This window comes from Ranitomeya imitator, chromosome 3, assembly GCF_032444005.1.
Source record: "Ranitomeya imitator isolate aRanImi1 chromosome 3, aRanImi1.pri, whole genome shotgun sequence".
In the NCBI taxonomy this organism is placed as follows: Eukaryota; Metazoa; Chordata; class Amphibia; order Anura; family Dendrobatidae; genus Ranitomeya; species Ranitomeya imitator.
Genome location: NC_091284.1, coordinates 427901265 through 427923736, shown reverse-complemented (window position 1 = coordinate 427923736; position 22472 = coordinate 427901265). Strand labels below are relative to the sequence as shown.

The window sequence follows — 22472 nt, the reverse complement described above, 5'->3', positions numbered from 1 at the left end:
AACATATTCCGCAGCGCTTTACAGTTTTGCAAGTTGTTCTCCTGTTTGAATCTCTTCTGAAGAGTGGCATCATGGGCTCCTCAAAACAAAGGTCTAATGATCTGAAAACAAAGATTATTCAACATAGTTGTTCGGGGGAAGGATACAAAAAGCTGTCTCAGAGATTTAACCTGTCAATTTCCACTGTGAGGAACAAAGTAAGGAAATGGAAGAACACAGGTACAGTTCTTGTTAAGGCCAGAAGTGGCAGGCCAAGAAAAACATCAGAAAGGCAGAGAAGAAGAATGGTGAGATCAGTCAAGGACAATCCTCAGACCACCTCCAGAGAGCTGCAGCATCAACTTGCTGCAGATGGTGTCACTGTGCATCAGTCAACTATACAACGAACTTTGCACAAGGAGAAGCTGTATGGGAGAGTGATGCGAAAGAAGCCGTTTCTGCAAGCACGCCACAAACAGAGTCGGCTGAGGTATGCAAAAGCACATTTGGAGAAGCCAATTTCTTTTTGGAAGAAGGTCCTGTGGACTGATGAAACCAAGATTGAGTTGTTTGGTCATACAAAAAGGCATTATGCATGGCGGCCAAAAAACACAGCATTCCAAGAAAAACACTTGCTACCCATAGTAAAATTTGGTGGAGGTTCCATCATGCTTTGGGGCTGTGTGGCCAATGCCGGCACCGGGAATCTTGTTAAAGTTGAGGGACGCATGGATTCCTCTCAGTATCAGCAGATTCTTGACAATAATGTTCATGAATCAGTGACAAAGTTGAAGTTACGCAGGGGATGGATCTTTCAGCAAGACAATGATCCAAAACACCGCTCCAAATCTACTCAGGCATTCATGCAGAGGAACAATTACACTGTTCTGGAATGGCCACCCAGTCCCCAGACCTGAATATCATTGAACATCTGTGGGATCATTTGAAGAGGGCTGTCCATGCTCGGCGACCATCAAACTTAACTGAACTGGAATTGTTTTGTAAAGCGGAATGGTCAAAAATACCTTCATCCAGTTATATGAAAAAGTTTGGGCACCCCTACTAATCTTAAGCTTATATATATATATATATATATATATCTCTGCTGCCTACACATTATATACACACATACAGCTCTGCTGCATACACATTATATATACACACATACAGCTGTGCTGCATACACATTATATATACACACATACAGCTCTGCTGCATACACATTATATATACACACATACAGCTCTGCTGCATACACATTATATATACGACACATACAGCTCTGCTGCATACATTATATATATATATATACACATACAGCTCTGCTGCATACACATTATATATACACATACAGCTCTGCTGCATACACATTATATATACACATACAGCTCTGCTGCATACACATTATATATACACATACAGCTCTGCTGCATACACATTATATATACACACATACAGCTCTGCTGCATACACATTATATATACACATACAGCTCTGCTGCATACACATTATATATACACATACAGCTCTGCTGCATACACATTATATATACACACATACAGCTCTGCTGCATACACATTATATATACACACATACAGCTCTGCTGCATACACATTATATACACACATACAGCTCTGCTGTATACACATTATATATACACATACAGCTCTGCTGCATACACATTATATATACACATACAGCTCTGCTGCATACACATTATATACACACATACAGCTCTGCTGCATACACATTATATACACACATACAGCTCTGCTGCATACACATTATATACACACATACAGCTCTGCTGCATACACATTATATAGCAATAAAAGACCAAAAATGAAGATATTTTACCCAAAAACTCCACCATGCTCACATCCCAAGTGGGGGAGCCCCGGGGGAGATTTGATACCACTAATGTGAATGGATACTCCTATCAATAGCAAAAACGAAGAACCAATGGAGTTATAGTCCAAAAACAAGTTTTATTCTCAGCAATACTTGGCAACCATAGCCAGAAATATACAAAAAACATGATTTAATTAAACATAACATATGACTAAAAAGGGAAGTGAATGGTAGCAATAGATGGAATTAAACACCACGTAGGTAATCCTGGTACCAATAAAGTATTAATAAAGTGCATAGTGCCATATAATAATTGGGAACAAGGTCCAAATAGAAAATTGGTATCCCTATAAATCTTTGCTTCACGGCTCTATTTACATATAGGTAGCCCTGCGCATAAGCTACGTGACCACTATGTCCGGTCATTCACCACCAGCCAAAAAGGAAAACACCATAAAGATTAATCATTAAACCTTACCCAGAGTTGGTAACCAGGATGACCCACGTGGTGGCCCCAACGCGCGTTTCGCGTCGGCTTCGTCAGGGGGCGGTGTTGCTACTTGTCTAATGTGTGCCATTTAAATGTGCGCAATCAGCTCCAATAGCTGCCACCTGAAGCGGCGCATGTCACCGCGCGTCCGAACGGGAACTGCATCCCCGGGCGGCATCCAAGATGGCGCCGCGGCCAGTTCCGTCGCGATGACGTCACTGAGCCGCCCGCGTCATCAGCCGGCGCCGCCCACAATGCCCCGAGATCAGGACGTCAGTGGACATGAGCACGGAGGGGCTGTGCTGCAGAAACAAAAAATCACATGACTCTATATGGGCGGAGCAACCCGATGACAACAGAATGGAGCCGAAAAATGTCTCGGGGACATTTAACCCATAAACAACTCTGTCCTCTCCTATACGCCCCCTGACTGTGATAGAAAACGATGTGATCAATGTCTTAAAGGTTACATTACAGTATAAAGTGTATTATAGAGAGCCCAAAAACGAGCAATTTCATAAATACAAAAAGTGTAACAACACACAATGTCTCAAGGACAATAAACAGGATATAACATCTGATTAGTGCTAGTTATAGTACATCACACCAATTAAAAACAGACAACACAGTACAAATACTAATAAGGATACACTGCAATAACAACTGCAGGATATACATAGTGAATAAACATGAAAGTGTGAAGAGTATTATTTCTCCTTCCTTATTTCTGCCATTTTCTTTTACTCTTTTCGAAGGTGCTGTGAAGTCAAGGACGCCAGAGAAGACATGTGTCAGATATCCAGGGATGGGCCCCGATGCATTTTACTAAGGTATATACGTTCCATCAAATGGCACACCAAATTGCAAGATACATACTGTAAATTTAAGCTACAAGGATAATGAAAGAAAAACCAACAATTAGAAAAAATGACTAAAAATCAAAAAACAAGACACAACACCAAATACAAAACATACATAATAAAACAGCCGGAGACATGAAACTATAAAAAGGAACTAAAACTAAGCTGTTCATTCAGGCCTGCTGGAGCAAGTGTATGTAAAATTGCAATCCAGCGACATTCGCATTGGGCCAGTTTTTGTTTAGCATCACCACCTCTTATGCCAGTATGGATCCTCTCTATTCCCCACACTTTAAGATCACTGGGATTACACTTATGGTATTTCCGAAAATGTTTCGGAATTGGTTTCAGATTTTCAATATCCTCCACCTCTCTGGCTGCCTTAATATCACGTACGTGTTCGCGTACACGAACACGTAACTCTCTCGATGTGAGGCCGATGTAAATCAGGTTGCACGTACAAGTCGCATAATATACGACAAAGGTCGTGCTACAGGTTATATGGTCCTTGATTCTGAATTCACGTACACCATCAGATGAGGTAAATGTCAAGGATCTGACCATATTCCTACAGGCCAGGCAGTCACCACACGGAAAGAAACCATTTTTTTGTTTCCCAGCTTTGAATGGATCTTGAATTTTTGCCACATAGTGACTGTGTACTAGGATGTCCTTAACATTGTTACACCTACGGGCTGTCATGAGAGGTCGTGCCGATAAACAATTCTTGAGTACGGGATCAGTTGTTAGAACGGACCAGTGTTTAAACAACACCTTCCTCATCTCTTCCCACCTATGATTATAGGTAGATATAAACCTAGGCTGAATATCCCATGTAGTTCTCCCAATCTTGTCTTTTTCAACCAGAAGATCATTTCTACTTGTGTGTTTTGCTCTCACATATCCCCTCTTTATAGACCGTCTACTATATCCTCTTTGACGAAACCGCTCCCCAAGGTCCACGGCCTCCCTCTCAAAAGATGTATCAGAGGAACAGATCCTTCGAGCCCGAAGAAACTGTCCTGTAGGGATGGCTCTTATCGTGGAGGGGGGATGAGATGAGGTGGAGTGAAGAAGAGCATTTACCGAAGTCTCCTTACGAAACAAATCAGTGTGGATTTCTCCATTTTCCTGAACCCTGAGTGTGATGTCTAGAAAGGAAATCTCATTTTGATGATATGTGAATGTGAGCTTGATGTTGGAGCCGTTGTCGTTCAATCCTGACATAAATTCCTGTAATTCTTGGGCAGGGCCATGCCATATAAACAAAACATCATCTATATATCTATACCACCCAAGAATTTGGTGGACATGGGGGACGGGTTGTGCGCCGCCCTGGAAGATTTCTCGTTCCCAATATCCCAAAAACAAATTAGCATAAGACGGCGCACAAGCCGCCCCCATGGCAGTGCCCTGCCGCTGAAGAAAAAAACGATCTTTAAATACGAAAAAATTATGAGTCAGGATGAATTCCAACAGCTCCAACACCAGCTCACGTAAGTCAGGATCAAGATTACTCGATTCCAAATAGAACCTTGAAGCCCTCAAACCATCAACATGACGGATACTTGTATATAGCTGTTCGATATCTGCAGTAACCAGAAGCATATCCTCCTCCACGATAAGGCCATCAACGCGTCGGAGGACGTCCGTAGTGTCCCTGACATGTGAGGGCAAAGTTTCCACCTGTGGTTTAAGATAGTACTCAATAAATTTACATGTGGCATCACATAGCCCTCCCATGCCAGAGACAACACATTATATACACACATACAGCTCTGCTGCATACACATTATATACACACATACAGCTCTGCTGCATACACATTATATATACACACATACAGCTCTGCTGCATACACATTATATACACACATACAGCTCTGCTGCATACACATTATATATACACATACAGCTCTGCTGCATACACATTATATATACACATACAGCTCTACTGCATACACATTATATATACACATACAGCTCTGCTGCATACACATTATATACACACATACAGCTCTGCTGCATACACATTATATATACACATACAGCTCTGCTGCATACACATTATATATACACATACAGCTCTGCTGCATACACAATATATATACACATACAGCTCTACTGCATACACATTATATATACACATACAGCTCTGCTGCATACACATTATATACACACATACAGCTCTGCTGCATACACATTATATATACACATACAGCTCTGCTGCATACACATTATATATACACATACAGCTCTGCTGCATACACAATATATATACACATACAGCTCTACTGCATACACATTATATATACACATACAGCTCTGCTGTATACACAATATATATACACATACAGCTCTACTGCATACACATTATATATACACATACAGCTCTGCTGCATACACATTATATATACACATACAGCTCTGCTGTATACACAATATATATACACATACAGCTCTGCTACATACACATTATATATACACATACAGCTCTGCTGTATACACAATATATATACACATACAGCTCTACTGCATACACATTATATATACACATACAGCTCTGCTGTATACACAATATATATACACATACAGCTCTACTGCATACACATTATATATACACATACAGCTCTGCTGTATACACAATATATATACACATACAGCTCTACTGCATACACATTATATATACACATACAGCTCTGCTGTATACACACATACAGCTCTGCTACATACACATTATATACACACATACAGCTCTGCTGTATACACATTATATATACACATACAGCTCTGCTGCATACACATTATATATACACATACAGCTCTGCTGCATACACATTATATATACACACATACAGCTCTGCTGCATACACATTATATATACACACACAGCTCTGCTGTATACACATTATATATACACATACAGCTCTGCTGTATACACATTATATATACACATACAGCTCTGCTGCATACACATTATATATACACATACAGCTCTGCTGCATACACATTATATATATACACATACAGCTCTGCTGTATACACATTATATACACACACATACAGCTCTGCTGCATACACATTATATATACACATACAGCTCTGCTGCATACACATTATATACACACACATACAGCTCTGCTGTATACACATTATATATACACATACAGCTCTGCTACATACACATTATATATACACATACAGCTCTGCTGCATACACATTATATATACACACACAGCTCTGCTGCATACACATTATATATACACATACAGCTCTGCTGCATACACATTATATATACACACACAGCTCTGCTGCATACACATTATATATACACACACAGCTCTGCTGCATACACATTATATATACACACACAGCTCTGCTGCATACACATTATATATACACACACAGCTCTGCTGCATACACATTATATATACACATACAGCTCTGCTGCATACACATTATATATACACATACAGCTCTGCTGCATACACATTATATACACACATACAGCTCTGCTGCATACACATTATATACACACACATACAGCTCTGCTGCATACACATTATATACACACATACAGCTCTGCTGCATACACATTATATATACACATACAGCTCTGCTGCATACACATTATATACACACATACAGCTCTGCTGCATACACATTATATATACACATACAGCTCTGCTGCATACACATTATATACACACATACAGCTCTGCTGCATACACATTATATATACACATACAGCTCTGCTGCATACACATTATATATACACATACAGCTCTGCTGCATACACATTATATATACACACATACAGCTCTGCTGCATACACATTATATATACACATACAGCTCTGCTGCATACACATTATATATACACATACAGCTCTGCTGCATACACATTATATACACACATACAGCTCTGCTACATACACATTATATATACACACACAGCTCTGCTGCATACACATTATATATACACACACAGCTCTGCTGCATACACATTATATATACACATACAGCTCTGCTGCATACACATTATATACACACATACAGCTCTGCTGCATACACATTATATATACACACACAGCTCTGCTGCATACACATTATATATACACACACAGCTCTGCTGCATACACATTATATATACACACACAGCTCTGCTGTATAAACATTATATATACACATACAGCTCTGCTGCATACACATTATATATACACACACAGCTCTGCTGTATAAACATTATATATACACATACAGCTCTGCTGTATACACATTATATGTACACATACAGCTCTGCTGTATACACATTATATACACACATACAGCACATTGTTGTTGCACACGCTCTTCTCCACACACTGCACATACGCTGCTTGTCCCAGTCTGCTCTGCTCACACGCAATGTCTCCACTCTGTGAGCTGACTCCTCCCACCATACAATAATTGATCACGTGTTCCTGACGTCACGGAAGGTCCTGCAGTAGTTCTGGCCGTAGTGTCCGCGCTGCTGTGTGTGGGCGTCTTCTCTTGTCCTGTTTCGTTTGCTCTTGTTTGTCTGGGCTGATAACACCGAACAATAGCTGCGTGACAGTTGTATGCACGTATATATTTACTACTTCTGTTCTTATTAGAGAATTGCATTACAGGCATTTCCCTATGACACGTGACGCGCCGTTAGTGTGAGTGTGAGTGGGCGTGCTGTCACTGCTGTGCTAGTGGTGCCGGGACGATGTGTGGCCATTACCGCCTCAGTGTCCGCGCACTCCGCTGGTTTCTAACCTGTGTCTCCTTACAGGCCATGCAGGCGGAGTTCCTGTAGGATGGAGGAATGGAATACCCCTTACCTGTGCCTGCAGTCCCCCAATTCTGCGGCCTGAAGAGGGTCCTCAGGTATGCACATATTGTAAAGTGGGTGTGATTCCCACTACTAAGACCCCCACTGTGAGCCAAGCAAGATGGCTAGTAGGGGGTGGCTGGAGTGTATTCTGCCGCTCTGTAAAAGGAACCTGTCAGCTTAAAAAAGGTGTCTTTACCTGCAGGCAAATGCATGTTCAGCAGTGTAATCAGAAGGGCGGCTACAGGGAGAAAAGGATGTTCTATCCTCCCTGCAGCTGCTCGCATCCAGTCGCCAGGAGGTGCAGGTTGTTGGGCCAGTGACCGCTCACCACACAGTGACAGCGCTGTAATCACCCCCTGTGCCTGGTCACACAGCCTGCTTACTACACAGTGACAGCGCTGTAATCACCCCCTGTGCCTGGACACACCGCCTGCTTACTACACAGTGACAGCGCTGTAATCACCCCCTGTGCCTGGACACACCGCCTGCTTACTACACAGTGACAGCGCTGTAATCACCCCCTGTGCCTGGACACACCGCCTGCTTACTACACAGTGACAGCCTGTAATCACCCCCTGTGCCTGGACACACCGCCTGCTTACTACACAGTGACAGCGCTGTAATCACCCCCTGTGCCTGGACACACCGCCTGCTTACTACACAGTGACAGCGCTGTAATCACCCCCTGTGCCTGGACACACCGCCTGCTTACTACACAGTGATAGCGCTGTAATCACCCCCTGTGCCTGGACACACAGCCTGCTTACTACACAGTGACAGCGCTGTAATCACCCCCTGTGCCTGGACACACAGCCTGCTTACTACACAGTGACAGCGCTGTAATCACCCCCTGTGCCTGGACACACAGCCTGCTTACTACACAGTGACAGCGCTGTAATCACCCCCTGTGCCTGGACACACCGCCTGCTTACTACACAGTGACAGCGCTGTAATCACCCCCTGTGCCTGGACACACCGCCTGCTTACTACACAGTGACAGCGCTGTAATCACCCCCTGTGCCTGGACACACTGCCTGCTTACTACACAGTGACAGCGCTGTAATCACCCCCTGTGCCTGGACACACTGCCTGCTTACTACACAGTGACAGCGCTGTTATCACCCCCTGTGCCTGGACACACCGCCTGCTTACTACACAGTGACAGCGCTGTGATCACCCCCTGTGCCCGGACACACAGCCTGCTCACCACACAGTGACAGCGCTGTAATCACCCACTGTGCCTGGACACACAGCCTGCTTACTACACAGTGACAGCGCTGTAATCACCCCCTGTGCCTGGACACACAGCCTGCTTACTACACAGTGACAGCGCTGTAATCACCCCCTGTGCCTGGACACACAGCCTGCTTACTACACAGTGACAGCGCTGTTATCACCCCCTGTGCCTGGACACACCGCCTGCTTACTACACAGTGACAGCGCTGTGATCACCCCCTGTGCCCGGACACACAGCCTGCTCACCACACAGTGACAGCGCTGTAATCACCCACTGTGCCTGGACACACAGCCTGCTTACTACACAGTGACAGCGCTGTAATCACCCCCTGTGCCTGGACACACAGCCTGCTTACTACACAGTGACAGCGCTGTAATCACCCCCTGTGCCTGGACACACAGCCTGCTTACTACACAGTGATAGCGCTGTAATCACCCCCTGTGCCTGGACACACCGCCTGCTTACTACACAGTGACAGCGCTGTAATCACCCCCTGTGCCTGGACACACCGCCTGCTTACTACACAGTGACAGCGCTGTAATCACCCCCTGTGCCTGGACACACTGCCTGCTTACTACACAGTGACAGCGCTGTTATCACCCCCTGTGCCTGGACACACCGCCTGCTTACTACACAGTGACAGCGCTGTGATCACCCCCTGTGCCCGGACACACAGCCTGCTTACTACACAGTGACAGCACTGTAATCACCCCCTGTGCCCGGACACACAGCCTGCTCACCACACAGTGACAGCGCTGTAATCACCCCCTGTGCCTGGTCACACAGCCTGCTTACTACACAGTGACAGCACTGTAATCACCCCCTGTGCCCGGACACACAGCCTGCTCACCACACAGTGACAGCGCTGTAATCACCCCCTGTGCCTGGTCACACAGCCTGCTTACTACACAGTGACAGCGCTGTAATCACCCCCTGTGCCTGGACACACAGCCTGCTTACTACACAGTGACAGCGCTGTAATCACCCCCTGTGCCTGGTCACACAGCCTGCTTACTACACAGTGACAGCGCTGTAATCACCCCCTGTGCCTGGACACACAGCCTGCTTACTACACAGTGACAGCGCTGTAATCACCCCCTGTGCCTGGACACACAGCCTGCTTACCACACAGTGACAGCGCTGTAATCACCCCCTGTGCCTGGACACACAGCCTGCTTACTACACAGTGACAGCGCTGTAATCACCCCCTGTGCCTGGACACAAAGCCTGCTTACTACACAGTGACAGCGCTGTAATCACCCCCTGTGCCCGGACACACCGCCTGCTTACTACACAGTGACAGCGCTGTAATCACCCCCTGTGCCTGGACACACAGCCTGCTTACTACACAGTGACAGCGCTGTAATCACCCCCTGTGCCTGGACACAAAGCCTGCTTACTACACAGTGACAGCGCTGTAATCACCCCCTGTGCCTGGACACACAGCCTGCTTACTACACAGTGACAGCGCTGTAATCACCCCCTGTGCCTGGACACAAAGCCTGCTTACTACACAGTGACAGCGCTGTAATCACCCCCTGTGCCTGGACACACAGCCTGCTTACTACACAGTGACAGCGCTGTAATCACCCCCTGTGCCTGGACACACAGCCTGCTTACCACACAGTGACAGCGCTGTAATCACCCCCTGTGCCTGGACACACCGCCTGCTTACTACACAGTGACAGCGCTGTAATCACCCCCTGTGCCTGGACACACAGCCTGCTTACTACACAGTGACAGCGCTGTAATCACCCCCTGTGCCTGGTCACACAGCCTGCTTACTACACAGTGACAGCACTGTAATCACCCCCTGTGCCTGGACACACAGCCTGCTTACTACACAGTGACAGCGCTGTAATCACCCCCTGTGCCTGGACACACAGCCTGCTTACTACACAGTGACAGCGCTGTAATCACCCCCTGTGCCTGGACACACAGCCTGCTTACTACACAGTGACAGCGCTGTAATCACCCCCTGTGCCTGGACACACAGCCTGCTTACTACACAGTGACATCGCTGTCATCACCCCCTGTGCCTGGACACACAGCCTGCTTACTACATAGTGACAGCGCTGTCATCACCCCCTGTGCCTGGACACACCGCCTGCTTACTACACAGTGATAGCGCTGTAATCACCCCCTGTGCCCGGAGACACAGCCTGCTTACTACACAGTGATAGCGCTGTAATCACCCCCTGTGCCTAGACATACAGCCTGCTTACTACACAGTGATAGCGCTGTAATCACCCCCTGTGCCTGGACACACAGCCTGCTTACTACACAGTGACAGCGCTGTAATCACCCCCTGTGCCTGGACACACCGCCTGCTTACTACACAGTGACAGCGCTGTAATCACCCCCTGTGCCTGGACACACAGCCTGCTTACTACACAGTGACAGCGCTGTAATCACCCCCTGTGCCTGGACACACAGCCTGCTTACTACACAGTGACAGCGCTGTAATCACCCCCTGTGCCTGGACACACCGCCTGCTTACTACACAGTGACAGCGCTGTAATCACCCCCTGTGCCTGGACACACAGCCTGCTTACTACACAGTGACAGCGCTGTAATCACCCCCTGTGCCCGGACACACCGCCTGCTTACTACACAGTGACAGCGCTGTAATCACCCCCTGTGCCTGGACACACAGCCTGCTTACTACACAGTGACATCGCTGTAATCACCCCCTGTGCCCGGACACACAGCCTGCTTACTACACAGTGATAGCGCTGTAATCACCCCCTCTGCCCGGACACACAGCCTGCTTACTACACAGTGATAGCGCTGTAATCACCCCCTCTGCCCGGAGACACAGCCTGCTTACTACACAGTGACAGCGCTGTAATCACCCCCTGTGCCCGGAGACACAGCCTGCTTACTACACAGTGATAGCGCTGTAATCACCCCCTGTGCCTAGACATACAGCCTGCTTACTACACAGTGATAGCGCTGTAATCACCCCCTGTGCCTGGACACACAGCCTGTTTACTACACAGTGACAGCGCTGTAATCACCCCCTGTGCCTGGACACACCGCCTGCTTACTACACAGTGATAGCGCTGTAATCACCCCCTGTGCCTGGACACACAGCCTGCTTACTACACAGTGACAGCGCTGTAATCACCCCCTGTGCCTGGACACACAGCCTGCTTACTACACAGTGACAGCGCTGTAATCACCCCCTGTGCCTGGACACACCGCCTGCTTACTACACAGTGACAGCGCTGTAATCACCCCCTGTGCCTGGACACACCGCCTGCTTACTACACAGTGACAGCGCTGTAATCACCCCCTGTGCCTGGACACACAGCCTGCTTACTACACAGTGACAGCGCTGTAATCACCCCCTGTGCCCGGAGACACCGCCTGCTTACTACACAGTGACATCGCTGTAATCACCCCCTGTGCCTGGACACACCGCCTGCTTACTACACAGTGACAGCGCTGTAATCACCCCCTGTGCCTGGACTGACAGCCTGCTTACTACACAGTGACAGCGCTGTAATCACCCCCTGTACCTGGACACACCGCCTACTTACTACACAGTGACAGCGCTGTAATCACCCCCTGTGCCTGGACACACAGCCTGCTTACTACACAGTGACAGCACTGTAATCACCCCCTGTGCCTGGACACACAGCCTGCTTACTACACAGTGACAGCGCTGTAATCACCCCCTGTGCCTGGACACACAGCCTGCTTACTACACAGTGACATCGCTGTAATCACCCCCTGTGCCTGGACACACAGCCTGCTTACTACACAGTGATAGCGCTGTAATCACCCCCTCTGCCCGGAGACACAGCCTGCTTACTACACAGTGACAGCGCTGTAATCACCCCCTGTGCCCGGAGACACAGCCTGCTTACTACACAGTGATAGCGCTGTAATCACCCCCTGTGCCTAGACATACAGCCTGCTTACTACACAGTGATAGCGCTGTAATCACCCCCTGTGCCTAGACATACAGCCTGCTTACTACACAGTGATAGCGCTGTAATCACCCCCTGTGCCTGGACACACAGCCTGCTTACTACACAGTGACAGCACTGTAATCACCCCCTGTGCCTGGACACACAGCCTGCTTACTACACAGTGACAGCGCTGTAATCACCCCCTGTGCCTGGACACACAGCCTGCTTACTACACAGTGACAGCGCTGTAATCACCCCCTGTGCCTGGACACACAGCCTGCTTACTACACAGTGACAGCGCTGTAATCACCCCCTGTGCCTGGACACACAGCCTGCTTACTACACAGTGACAGCGCTGTAATCACCCCCTGTGCCTGGACACACCGCCTGCTTACTACAGTGACAGCGCTGTAATCACCCCCTGTGCCTGGACACACCGCCTGCTTACTACACAGTGACAGCGCTGTAATCACCCCCTGTGCCTGGACTGACAGCCTGCTTACTACACAGTGACAGCGCTGTAATCACCCCCTGTGCCTGGAGACACAGCCTGCTTACTACACAGTGATAGCGCTGTAATCACCCCCTGTGCCTGGACACACAGCCTGCTTACTACACAGTGACAGCGCTGTAATCACCCCCTGTGCCTGGACACACAGCCTGCTTACTACACAGTGACAGCGCTGTAATCACCCCCTGTGCCTGGACACACCGCCTGCTTACTACACAGTGACAGCACTGTAATCACCCCCTGTGCCTGGACACACAGCCTGCTTACTACACAGTGACAGCACTGTAATCACCCCCTGTGCCTGGACACACAGCCTGCTTACTACACAGTGACAGCGCTGTAATCACCCCCTGTGCCTGGACACACAGCCTGCTTACTACACAGTGACATCGCTGTCATCACCCCCTGTGCCTGGACACACAGCCTGCTTACTACACAGTGACAGCGCTGTCATCACCCCCTGTGCCTGGACACACCGCCTGCTTACTACACAGTGATAGCGCTGTAATCACCCCCTGTGCCCGGAGACACAGCCTGCTTACTACACAGTGATAGCGCTGTAATCACCCCCTGTGCCTAGACATACAGCCTGCTTACTACACAGTGATAGCGCTGTAATCACCCCCTGTGCCTGGACACACAGCCTGCTTACTACACAGTGACAGCGCTGTAATCACCCCCTGTGCCTGGACACACAGCCTGCTTACTACACAGTGACAGCGCTGTGATTACCCCCTGTGCCTGGACACACAGCCTGCTTACTACACAGTGATCGCGCTGTAATCACCCCCTGTGCCTGAACACACAGCCTGCTTACTACACAGTGACAGCGCTGTGATCACCCCCTGTGCCTGGACTGACAGCCTGCTCACCACACAGTGGTAGCACTGTGATCCCCCCCCAGTGCCTGGACTGACAGCCTGCTCACACACATACACACTGCAGTGCTCTGAGTGATTTCATACCATTCCTCCACAGGTATAACCACCTGGTACAATGGTGATCTTGCGAGAAGGGCTTTGTCCTGGACTAACAACTGATATTATTACTCTACTGAAAAAGAACCATGTGAGAACAGGTAGGATCCCATTCTTTCGCTGAGCTGGTAACCACTCACTTTGTATCTATTAAGTTTTTTATCAATCCACTTTAAAGGGAACCTGTCACCCCCCTCAAGCGTTTGTAACTAAAAGAGCCACCTTGTGCAGCACTAATGCTGCATTCTGACAAGGTGGCTCTTTAGTTACAAATGCCTGCACACGCTGAAATAAACCCTTTATAAAATTTGCCCCCACATACCCTGAATCCGTCCCAGAGGCGGGACTTTCCTTTCTAATGAGACGCAGCACAGCCGTCACTCCTGGCATGTGCGCGCCGGGCGCCGTCTCCTCCTGCATTAACGTTCCTGGCACCTGCTCTGTAAGTTTTTTTTCCGGGCATGCGCAGTTGCGCTGCCCTTTGTACTTACAGCGCAGGCGCCAGGAACTATAATGCAGGAAGAGGAGGCGGCGCCCGGCGCGCACATGCCAGGAGTGACGGCTGTGCTGCGTTTCATTAGAAAGGAAAGTCCCGCTTCCCGGACGGATCAGGGTATGTGGGGGCAAATTTTATAAAGGGTTTATTTCAGCGTGTGCAGGCATTTGTAACTAAAGAGCCACCTTGTCAGAATGCAGCATTAGTGCTGCACAAGGTGGCTCTTTTAGTTACAAACGCCTGAGGGGGGGTGACAGGTTCCCTTTAAGGCCTCATTCTGTTAGTGATTTTTCACTTACACATAAAACTGACCGCTTTTCAACAATGTCTGTTTTTACCGTAAGGATTCCATCAGGTTTTTTAACATGAAAAAAAATAACTACAGTTTTTCAAGTTTCTCTTGTCAATCAGTGAAAAACAGGCAGCACTATGCAGATGGCATCTGTTGTCAGATTTTTACACGGACCCAGAGACTTGCACTGGCAAGTTTGATCAATGACTCAGTTCAAAATTGGACAGGTCTCTGTGATTCCATGTGGTCTTCTCAGTCCGCATAAAACGCATACATATGAACAGCCACATAGACTGTAATAGGTAAGAGTTCTATCTTGGAGAAACTCATCACATACGAGAAAAACTAACATCTGAATGAGCCCCAAGGTCAAACAGCGCTGTAATGTCAAATTCTGTAAAACACGTGCGTCTGACTGCTTGCCATTGTTGCTTAGATGAACTTGCTTGGGCTTTGTGTGCGCTGCTTCTGAGCACCCAGCCTACAGCATACACCAGACAGAAGCTGAAAGTTTGTCTCTCTTTGGCCGGTATGGAACTGCAAACTGCTTGTCCAATTGTATATAATTGTTTAGCAGTTTCTTTACTGTAGGTGTGCCATGTTGATTAAATTGCACTTATTAAATTAGGATCATTTAATTAAAAAAACGCCCCGGGGAAACCATGTTGTTTTTTTTTAAAGGAAAAACCACATGAAGGTGACCACATCAACCACGTCATGATTGTCTCACATGCACCATCTAGCTTTACCCTAAAAGCTCTGTTCTGTATATAAAGTGGCATGTATTTACCTCCAGCCCATTCTGCTGCATTTCTAACCAAACTTCTACCATCTGCATATTACCTGACCTTATTAAATTGAATGGGAACAAATTAAAGAGGACTTTTTAACCTAATTTTTCATATTAACCTTGAAGCACAATGTAATAAGTGCTGCAGAGCAGAATAATTATTTTTTGTTTGTTTTATTTCACCTTTTTTCCTGCGAGACATGGCTGGTTTCTGCTTGCCGGGTAATCTCCTTGCAATGAGCACTGACAGTGCGCTCTCTTTCCAGCTTTTCACATCAGAGCAGACAAGGGAGCGCAATGTCACCGTGCACTGCAAAGAACCGTGCACAGTAATAATAATAATTTTTATTTGTATAGTGCCAACATAATCTTCAGCACTTTTCATTTTGGAGGGGACATGTATAGACAATAAAGACATTACAAAATAACACATAACAGATACCAAAAGGAGCGAGGACCCTGCTCGCAACCTTACAATCTACCAAGGCTATGTTGTTCAGTAGTGATCTGTTAGAACGGATCCAGTAAAAATTAACTGGCAAAAAAGTTGTGCAGACACAACTTTTTAGTCTGTTTTTAAATAACTGATCTTTGCTGGATCCATTTTTTTTTTTTTTATCATTGAAGTCTGTGGAAAATGGATCTGTTAATTGGCCATCCGTTTTTCTTTCATTTGTATCGGATCCGTTTTGTGCTTATTGGATCCAGTAAGCTTTGTTTCATGCTGGAGTCACAGGCAGCCTCTGCTCCCTAATGATATCTCTCTTTTGAGTATCCCAGCATGCACTGGGAGTTTTCAAGCAAAACATCATCTAACAGAGGAAGTAGTTAAAAAAAACTGAAGCAGTTAGATACCGTAGTGAAGGAACAATAGGGAATTTTCAATGAAGGTATATTAGAAAAGAGATTAGATTATTCCATAAAATGAATAGACATGATTAAAATGTATGTTAGTTTCAGACCACCCCTTTAAGGCAATGGTTTGATAAATGTTTGCTTTGTACTGTACATGAAATGTATTGTACAGGAATAACCAAACATGGCTGCTGTCTTCCAAACACAGCGCCACATCTGTCCAGGGATAAAGTGCCTCAGCCCCATTGAAGTAAATGGGGTTATGTTGCTATACCACGCATAAACTGTGAACTGGAACAAAACACCATCCTGTGTAGTTCTCACTTTACAAGCAGGGGAATTTACCAAATCTAGGAGATAAGCTGTAGTTATCACAGTCTACTCTCTCCTCTTAGAGGCTGTGATTTGTCAGTAGTAGGACGGGCTGTCATGATAACCAGGGATAAATGGTTTCATAGTAGGTGAGTGATCAGCAGTGGTTATTATTGCTGTAACTACAACATGTACTTTTTCTTCCCTGTTGTAGTGGTTGATTTGGTGGCATCTGATTTAGAGGAGCTTGCTAGGAAATGCTCTCTTTCATACAAGGTAAGATACACCGGAGCTGCCGCACCCTCGACCCACTGCCTCCTTCCCCACCATCCTGTAGAATGTAAGCCCGCAAGGGCAGGGTCCTCGCCCCTCTGTATCAGTCTGTCATTGTCAGTTTGTTTACTGTAAGGAAAATCTGTATTCTGTATGTAACCCCTTCTCATATACAGCATCATGGAATCAATGGTGCTATATAAGTAATAATACTGTGTGTTATCCCTTTAACATTGCTGCCATTTGCAGCCCCATGGACATAGAGCAGTTCCCTAATCTGTGTCTCACCAGCTGTTGAAAAGCCTTAAGGCCCCTTCACATTAAGCGACGCTGCAGCGATACCGACAACGATTCGGATCGCTGCAGCGTCTCTGGAGAGCTGTCACACAGACCGCTCTCCAGCGACCAACGATGCCGGTAACCAGGGTAAAAATCGGGTAACTAAGCGCAGGGCCGCGCTTAGTAACCCGATGTTTACCCTGGTTACCTTCCTAAAAGTAAAAAAAACAAACAGTACATACTTACCTAACGCTGTCTGTCCTCCAGCGCTGTGCTCTGCACTCCTCCTGTACTGTCTGTGTGAGCACAGCGGCCGGAAAGCAGAGCGGTGACGTCACCGCTCTGCTTTCCGGCTGACCGACGCTCACAGTCAGTGCAGGAGGAGTGCAGAGCACAGCACTGGAGGACAGACAGCGTTAGGCAAGTATGTACTGTTTGTTTTTTTTACTTTTAGGATGGTAACCAGGGTAAACATCGGGTTACTAAGCGCGGCCCTGCGCTTAGTTACCCGATGTTTACCCTGGTTACCAGTGAAGACATCGCTGGATCGGTGTCACACACGCCGATCCAGCGATGTCCACGGGAGATCCAGCGACGAAATAAAGTTCTGGACTTTCTTCAGCGACCAACGATCTCCCAGCAGGGGCCTGATCGTTGGTCGCTGTCACACAAAACGATTTTATTAACGATATCGTTGCTACGTCACAAAAAGCAACGATATCGTTAACAATATCGTTATGTGTGAAGGTACCTTTACCTAACCTTGGCTCCAAGGAGAGCAGAACCATCTCGCCTGACGATGAGGTCAATAACTGAGTAATGACTCAGTAATGCTTGTTTCCTGACTATCATCCCATCTAAATGGGCCTCTAGAGTAAACCTCACCAATACGATCAGTCTTCATATTTCTGATTGTGATTTTTACAATAGCACTATCAATCCTGATCAAAAATGAATTTTAGGTTTATCATTGATCTTTCCTCCATTTATGTGAATAGTGTAAATGGTCACTTATACTTTATTCTCATCCAGAGCTGCATCTAAAGACCCCCATGCCGTTAGATAGCTGTCACCCTTGTGATGCCTTGGCCAGCAGGTATTTTGCCCGACTCCTCCATACGTAGGTGCACTCCTGTGTTATCTATGCATAGGAGATCTGGTGGCAGATTATCTCTTAGCGGACAAAATGATCGGCAATCCAAAATCAGACACGTTTGATCCTTATATCCTCTGGCATAATCTTTCTGGGGCCCCCCATATACAATAGACTGTCAGCCGAACCTGTCGATGTCAGTGGCCTTGGCCGACATTAGTCTAATGTGAATGTCTGCTGCTAGCTGAGTTTGTAGGATCTCACATGTCACAGCAATCCTTCTATTCATTTACTGATGGTGTTGGGCCAGGAATTTGGGAAGCGGGATGTAGCGGCTTAGAGAAATTCTCCTAATGAACGCACTACTACGTAGTTATAATTATATGAAAAAAAGGATTGACATATTGTATTTTAGACCCTTGTGGCTGTGAGACGCGTGCTGCTTGCACAGTACTCTGCATTCCCCTCCAATGGAGCAGATTTATATGAAGAGCTGAAGGCTTCTACCGCAATCCTTCCCACCGGTAACAAGAAGTAAGAGACTGCAATGTAATACTACTAATAGCCATTAAATGTCAGGTGTCCTGGGTCTTCTATTATACTTCAGATGTGGTGGGGCAGTGATTGTAAATACTATAGAAATAGATCAAGTAAAACAAAAACATTAGGAACTGTAGTTTGTTTTTACTTGGGAATAGAAGACTTTCAGGAACGTTACCTAAAAGTTTGACACTCTACAAATCGGTCTACATTAGACGTTGCTGCTCGGTATTCACACGTGGGTCTTCTATTGGTGACACTGTTCTTGATTGACACATTTCTTCCATGTAATTAATGTAGACAGGTTCTGAAAGGTGCAGGAAATATCACCCCTCTTCTGCCAGGTATCCCCTTAAGGCCCCTTCACATTAAGCGACGCTGCAGCGATACCGACAACGATCCGGATCGCTGCAGCGTTGCTGTTTGGTCGCTGGAGAGCTGTCACACAGACCGCTCTCCAGCGACCAACGATGCCGGTAACCAGGGTAAACATCGGGTAACTAAGCGCAGGGCCGCGCTTAGTAACCCGATGTTTACCCTGGTTACCATCCTAAAAGTAAAAAAAAACAAACACTACATACTTACCTACAGCCGTCTGTCCTCCAGCGCTGTGCTCTGCACTCCTCCTGTACTGTCTGTGTGAGCACAGCGGCCGGAAAGCAGAGCGGTGACGTCACCGCTCTGCTTTCCGGCTGACCGACGCTCACAGACAGTACAGGAGGAGTGAAGAGCACAGTGCTGGAGGACAGACGGCTGTAGGTAAGTATGTAGTGTTTGTTTTTTTTTACTTTTAGGATGGTAACCCGGGTAAACATCGGGTTACTAAGCGCGGCCCTGCGCTTAGTTACCCGATGTTTACCAGTGAAGACATCGCTGGATCGGTGTCACACACGCCGATCCAGCGATGTCCACGGGAGATCCAGCGACGAAATAAAGTTCTGGACTTTATTCAGCGACCAACGATCTCCCAGCAGGGGCCTGATCGTTGGTCGCTGTCACACATAACGATTTCATTAACGATATCGTTGCTACGTCACAAAAAGCAACGATATCGTTAACAATATCGTTATGTGTGAAGGTACCTTTACTGGAGAGGGTGAAATACCACACTGCTGTCCTGTAAGTGACAGGGACCTGGCTATAGGGAAGGCAATAACTAGAGGACAAAAGGGAAAACTCCTGTATCTGTCCTTCCTAGAATTCTGGTGTTGGCCTTCTGAAAAATCAGGTACAGTTTTGCATTTTCCTATTATTTCCTAACCTCCCGAGATTAGTAAAAGTCATAAAGATGATGAACTCTGTCTTATCGGTTTCAGAGGGTAAAAGTACAGCGTTTTAGGCAAGTTCATGTAAAATTCATAACCTACTCTTGAATGAAGCTGGTGGTCTGTAAAGTCATCCTGTTTATGCACTTAAAGGGGTTTTCCGGCCTTAGGCTACAAGTGGGTAGTTACTCTGTGACTGCAGACTTGTGAATCCTCACATCGTGCTCACTGTGAGGATTCTCCAGTGCTGGGAGAGGGCGGTCATGTGACTGCTAGTACGTGACTCGCATACTTCTGGCCACATTCCAACTAGACTGAGTCCCACTGCGTTTTTGAGCGAGGCAATGTCCGTCCAGTCGGAACGTGACTGTATATATGCAAATCACATACTTGAGGCCAGGTGCTCGCCAGCACTGACACCGGAGAAACCTAAAAGTGCTGATGTGAGAATTCACAAGTGTGCAGTCATCTGACTTATAGTCTAAGGCTGGACAAGTTTTTTTTTATGTGTAATATACCGCACATATTGTATTTCTTATATTCATTTTGTTCTTTGCTATGCAGATTAGACTTCCTCTTGGATTCTGGTCTATACACAGGAGAAGTCACGGAGATTGCAGGGGCACCCGGCAGTGGTAAAACACAGGTTGGAAATAAAACCATTTTGGGCATTTGTGATTTATTACTTTATCATTGACAAAATAGTATTACAACTACAACTCCAAAACTGCAGAGAGTCCTAAAATCTTTGGCATGTTTAGAGGAAGCCTTTATTGAAGGTGTTTTGTGACTATATAATTTAGACTTTGGCTTTGTCTCTGTGCCTTATTCCTTCTCCTTTAAAAAAATATTTGCGTTGTCATTGTAAAGTCTGAGATCCCACCAGCCTCTTGCAGGCAATAGCTGTAGTATGAATACTTAACCCTGCTGTGGAACCATGGGGTCATATAGACCTCAGAGCTGAATACATTGAAATATTTCTAAAAATGGTCAATCTCAGACATTGACCTTCTATGTATTTTCAAGTAACATATTTCTGCTTATGTTGATGATATTTTGAATTTGTTTTTCCATTTTTGTTTCAAAGTCATTTTCAATTTTCTGTGCTTGGGACTCTCCTGACCCCATAGTACCTTTATTGTCTGACTTTTTTGTTTTGGAATATTTTCTGTTTATTCCCAGGTTTTGTAATATAATTGTAAATAAACAATGGCTAAATGAACTGTGATGACTCCTGATGAAATATTGTCAGCTTTGGATGCTTCTAGTGATGTCGATACTGATAATGAAGGTAATTTCGAAGATAATTTGAGCTCTGTCGAAAGTGACGCAGATCTCGATGCCACCACGGATACAGACAGTGAACAAAGTGCTATTCTGTCTGACACTGGCAATGCTAATTCCTCCGATGATGAGGACGACGACGAAGATTCTTCAGGTGAAATTCTTGGCAAAGATGGCTAGAAGTGGTTGCTACAGCCAAAGACTATTCGACGAACTCCAGTCCAAAACATTGTCAAGGCCAAACCAGGACCAAAGGGTGATGAACGTTTTGCGGATACTGCCTTGAAATCATTCAACATTGCCTTGATTGAAGTAGTAGTAAGCAAAC

The 22472-nt window shown here is 46.2% G+C and overlaps 2 protein-coding genes and 1 long non-coding RNA gene across 11 annotated transcripts in view; 1 reads left to right on the top strand and 2 right to left on the bottom strand.

Annotated features, from left to right (window-relative positions):
* RAD51D (RAD51 paralog D) overlaps nucleotides 1-22472 on the top strand; it is an 83080-nt gene that overhangs the window by 3669 nt on the left and 56939 nt on the right. For 2 of the 9 annotated variants that reach the window (XM_069757256.1, XM_069757252.1), the window contains exons 2-7: nucleotides 3075-3149; nucleotides 7979-8073; nucleotides 14667-14766; nucleotides 17625-17686; nucleotides 19471-19589; nucleotides 21425-21506. In XM_069757256.1, the coding sequence (XP_069613357.1) occupies nucleotides 14685-14766; nucleotides 17625-17686; nucleotides 19471-19589; nucleotides 21425-21506 (345 nt within the window). In that variant the 5' untranslated portion in view covers nucleotides 3075-3149; nucleotides 7979-8073; nucleotides 14667-14684. The other 7 variants (XM_069757255.1, XM_069757249.1, XM_069757254.1 and 4 more) reach the window with 5 other exon arrangements.
* On the bottom strand, nucleotides 1947-7597 carry LOC138670163 (uncharacterized). Its single transcript, XM_069757246.1, has 2 exons — nucleotides 7552-7597; nucleotides 1947-4865 (listed from the first exon to the last, which is right to left on the bottom strand). The coding sequence occupies exon 2, from the start codon at nucleotides 4785-4787 to the stop codon at nucleotides 3321-3323; it is 1467 nt and encodes a 488-aa protein (XP_069613347.1). The 5' UTR covers nucleotides 4788-4865; nucleotides 7552-7597; the 3' UTR covers nucleotides 1947-3320.
* LOC138670165 (uncharacterized) lies at nucleotides 1947-7609 on the bottom strand. Its single transcript, XR_011319310.1, has 2 exons — nucleotides 7507-7609; nucleotides 1947-3207 (listed from the first exon to the last, which is right to left on the bottom strand). It is a non-coding gene; the product is annotated as an uncharacterized lncRNA (long non-coding RNA).

Excerpts from the sequence above, each read along its gene's own strand:
- LOC138670163 (XM_069757246.1), bottom strand. The coding sequence starts at position 4,787 with ATGCTTCTGGTTACTGCAGATATCGAACAGCTATATACAAGTATCCGT.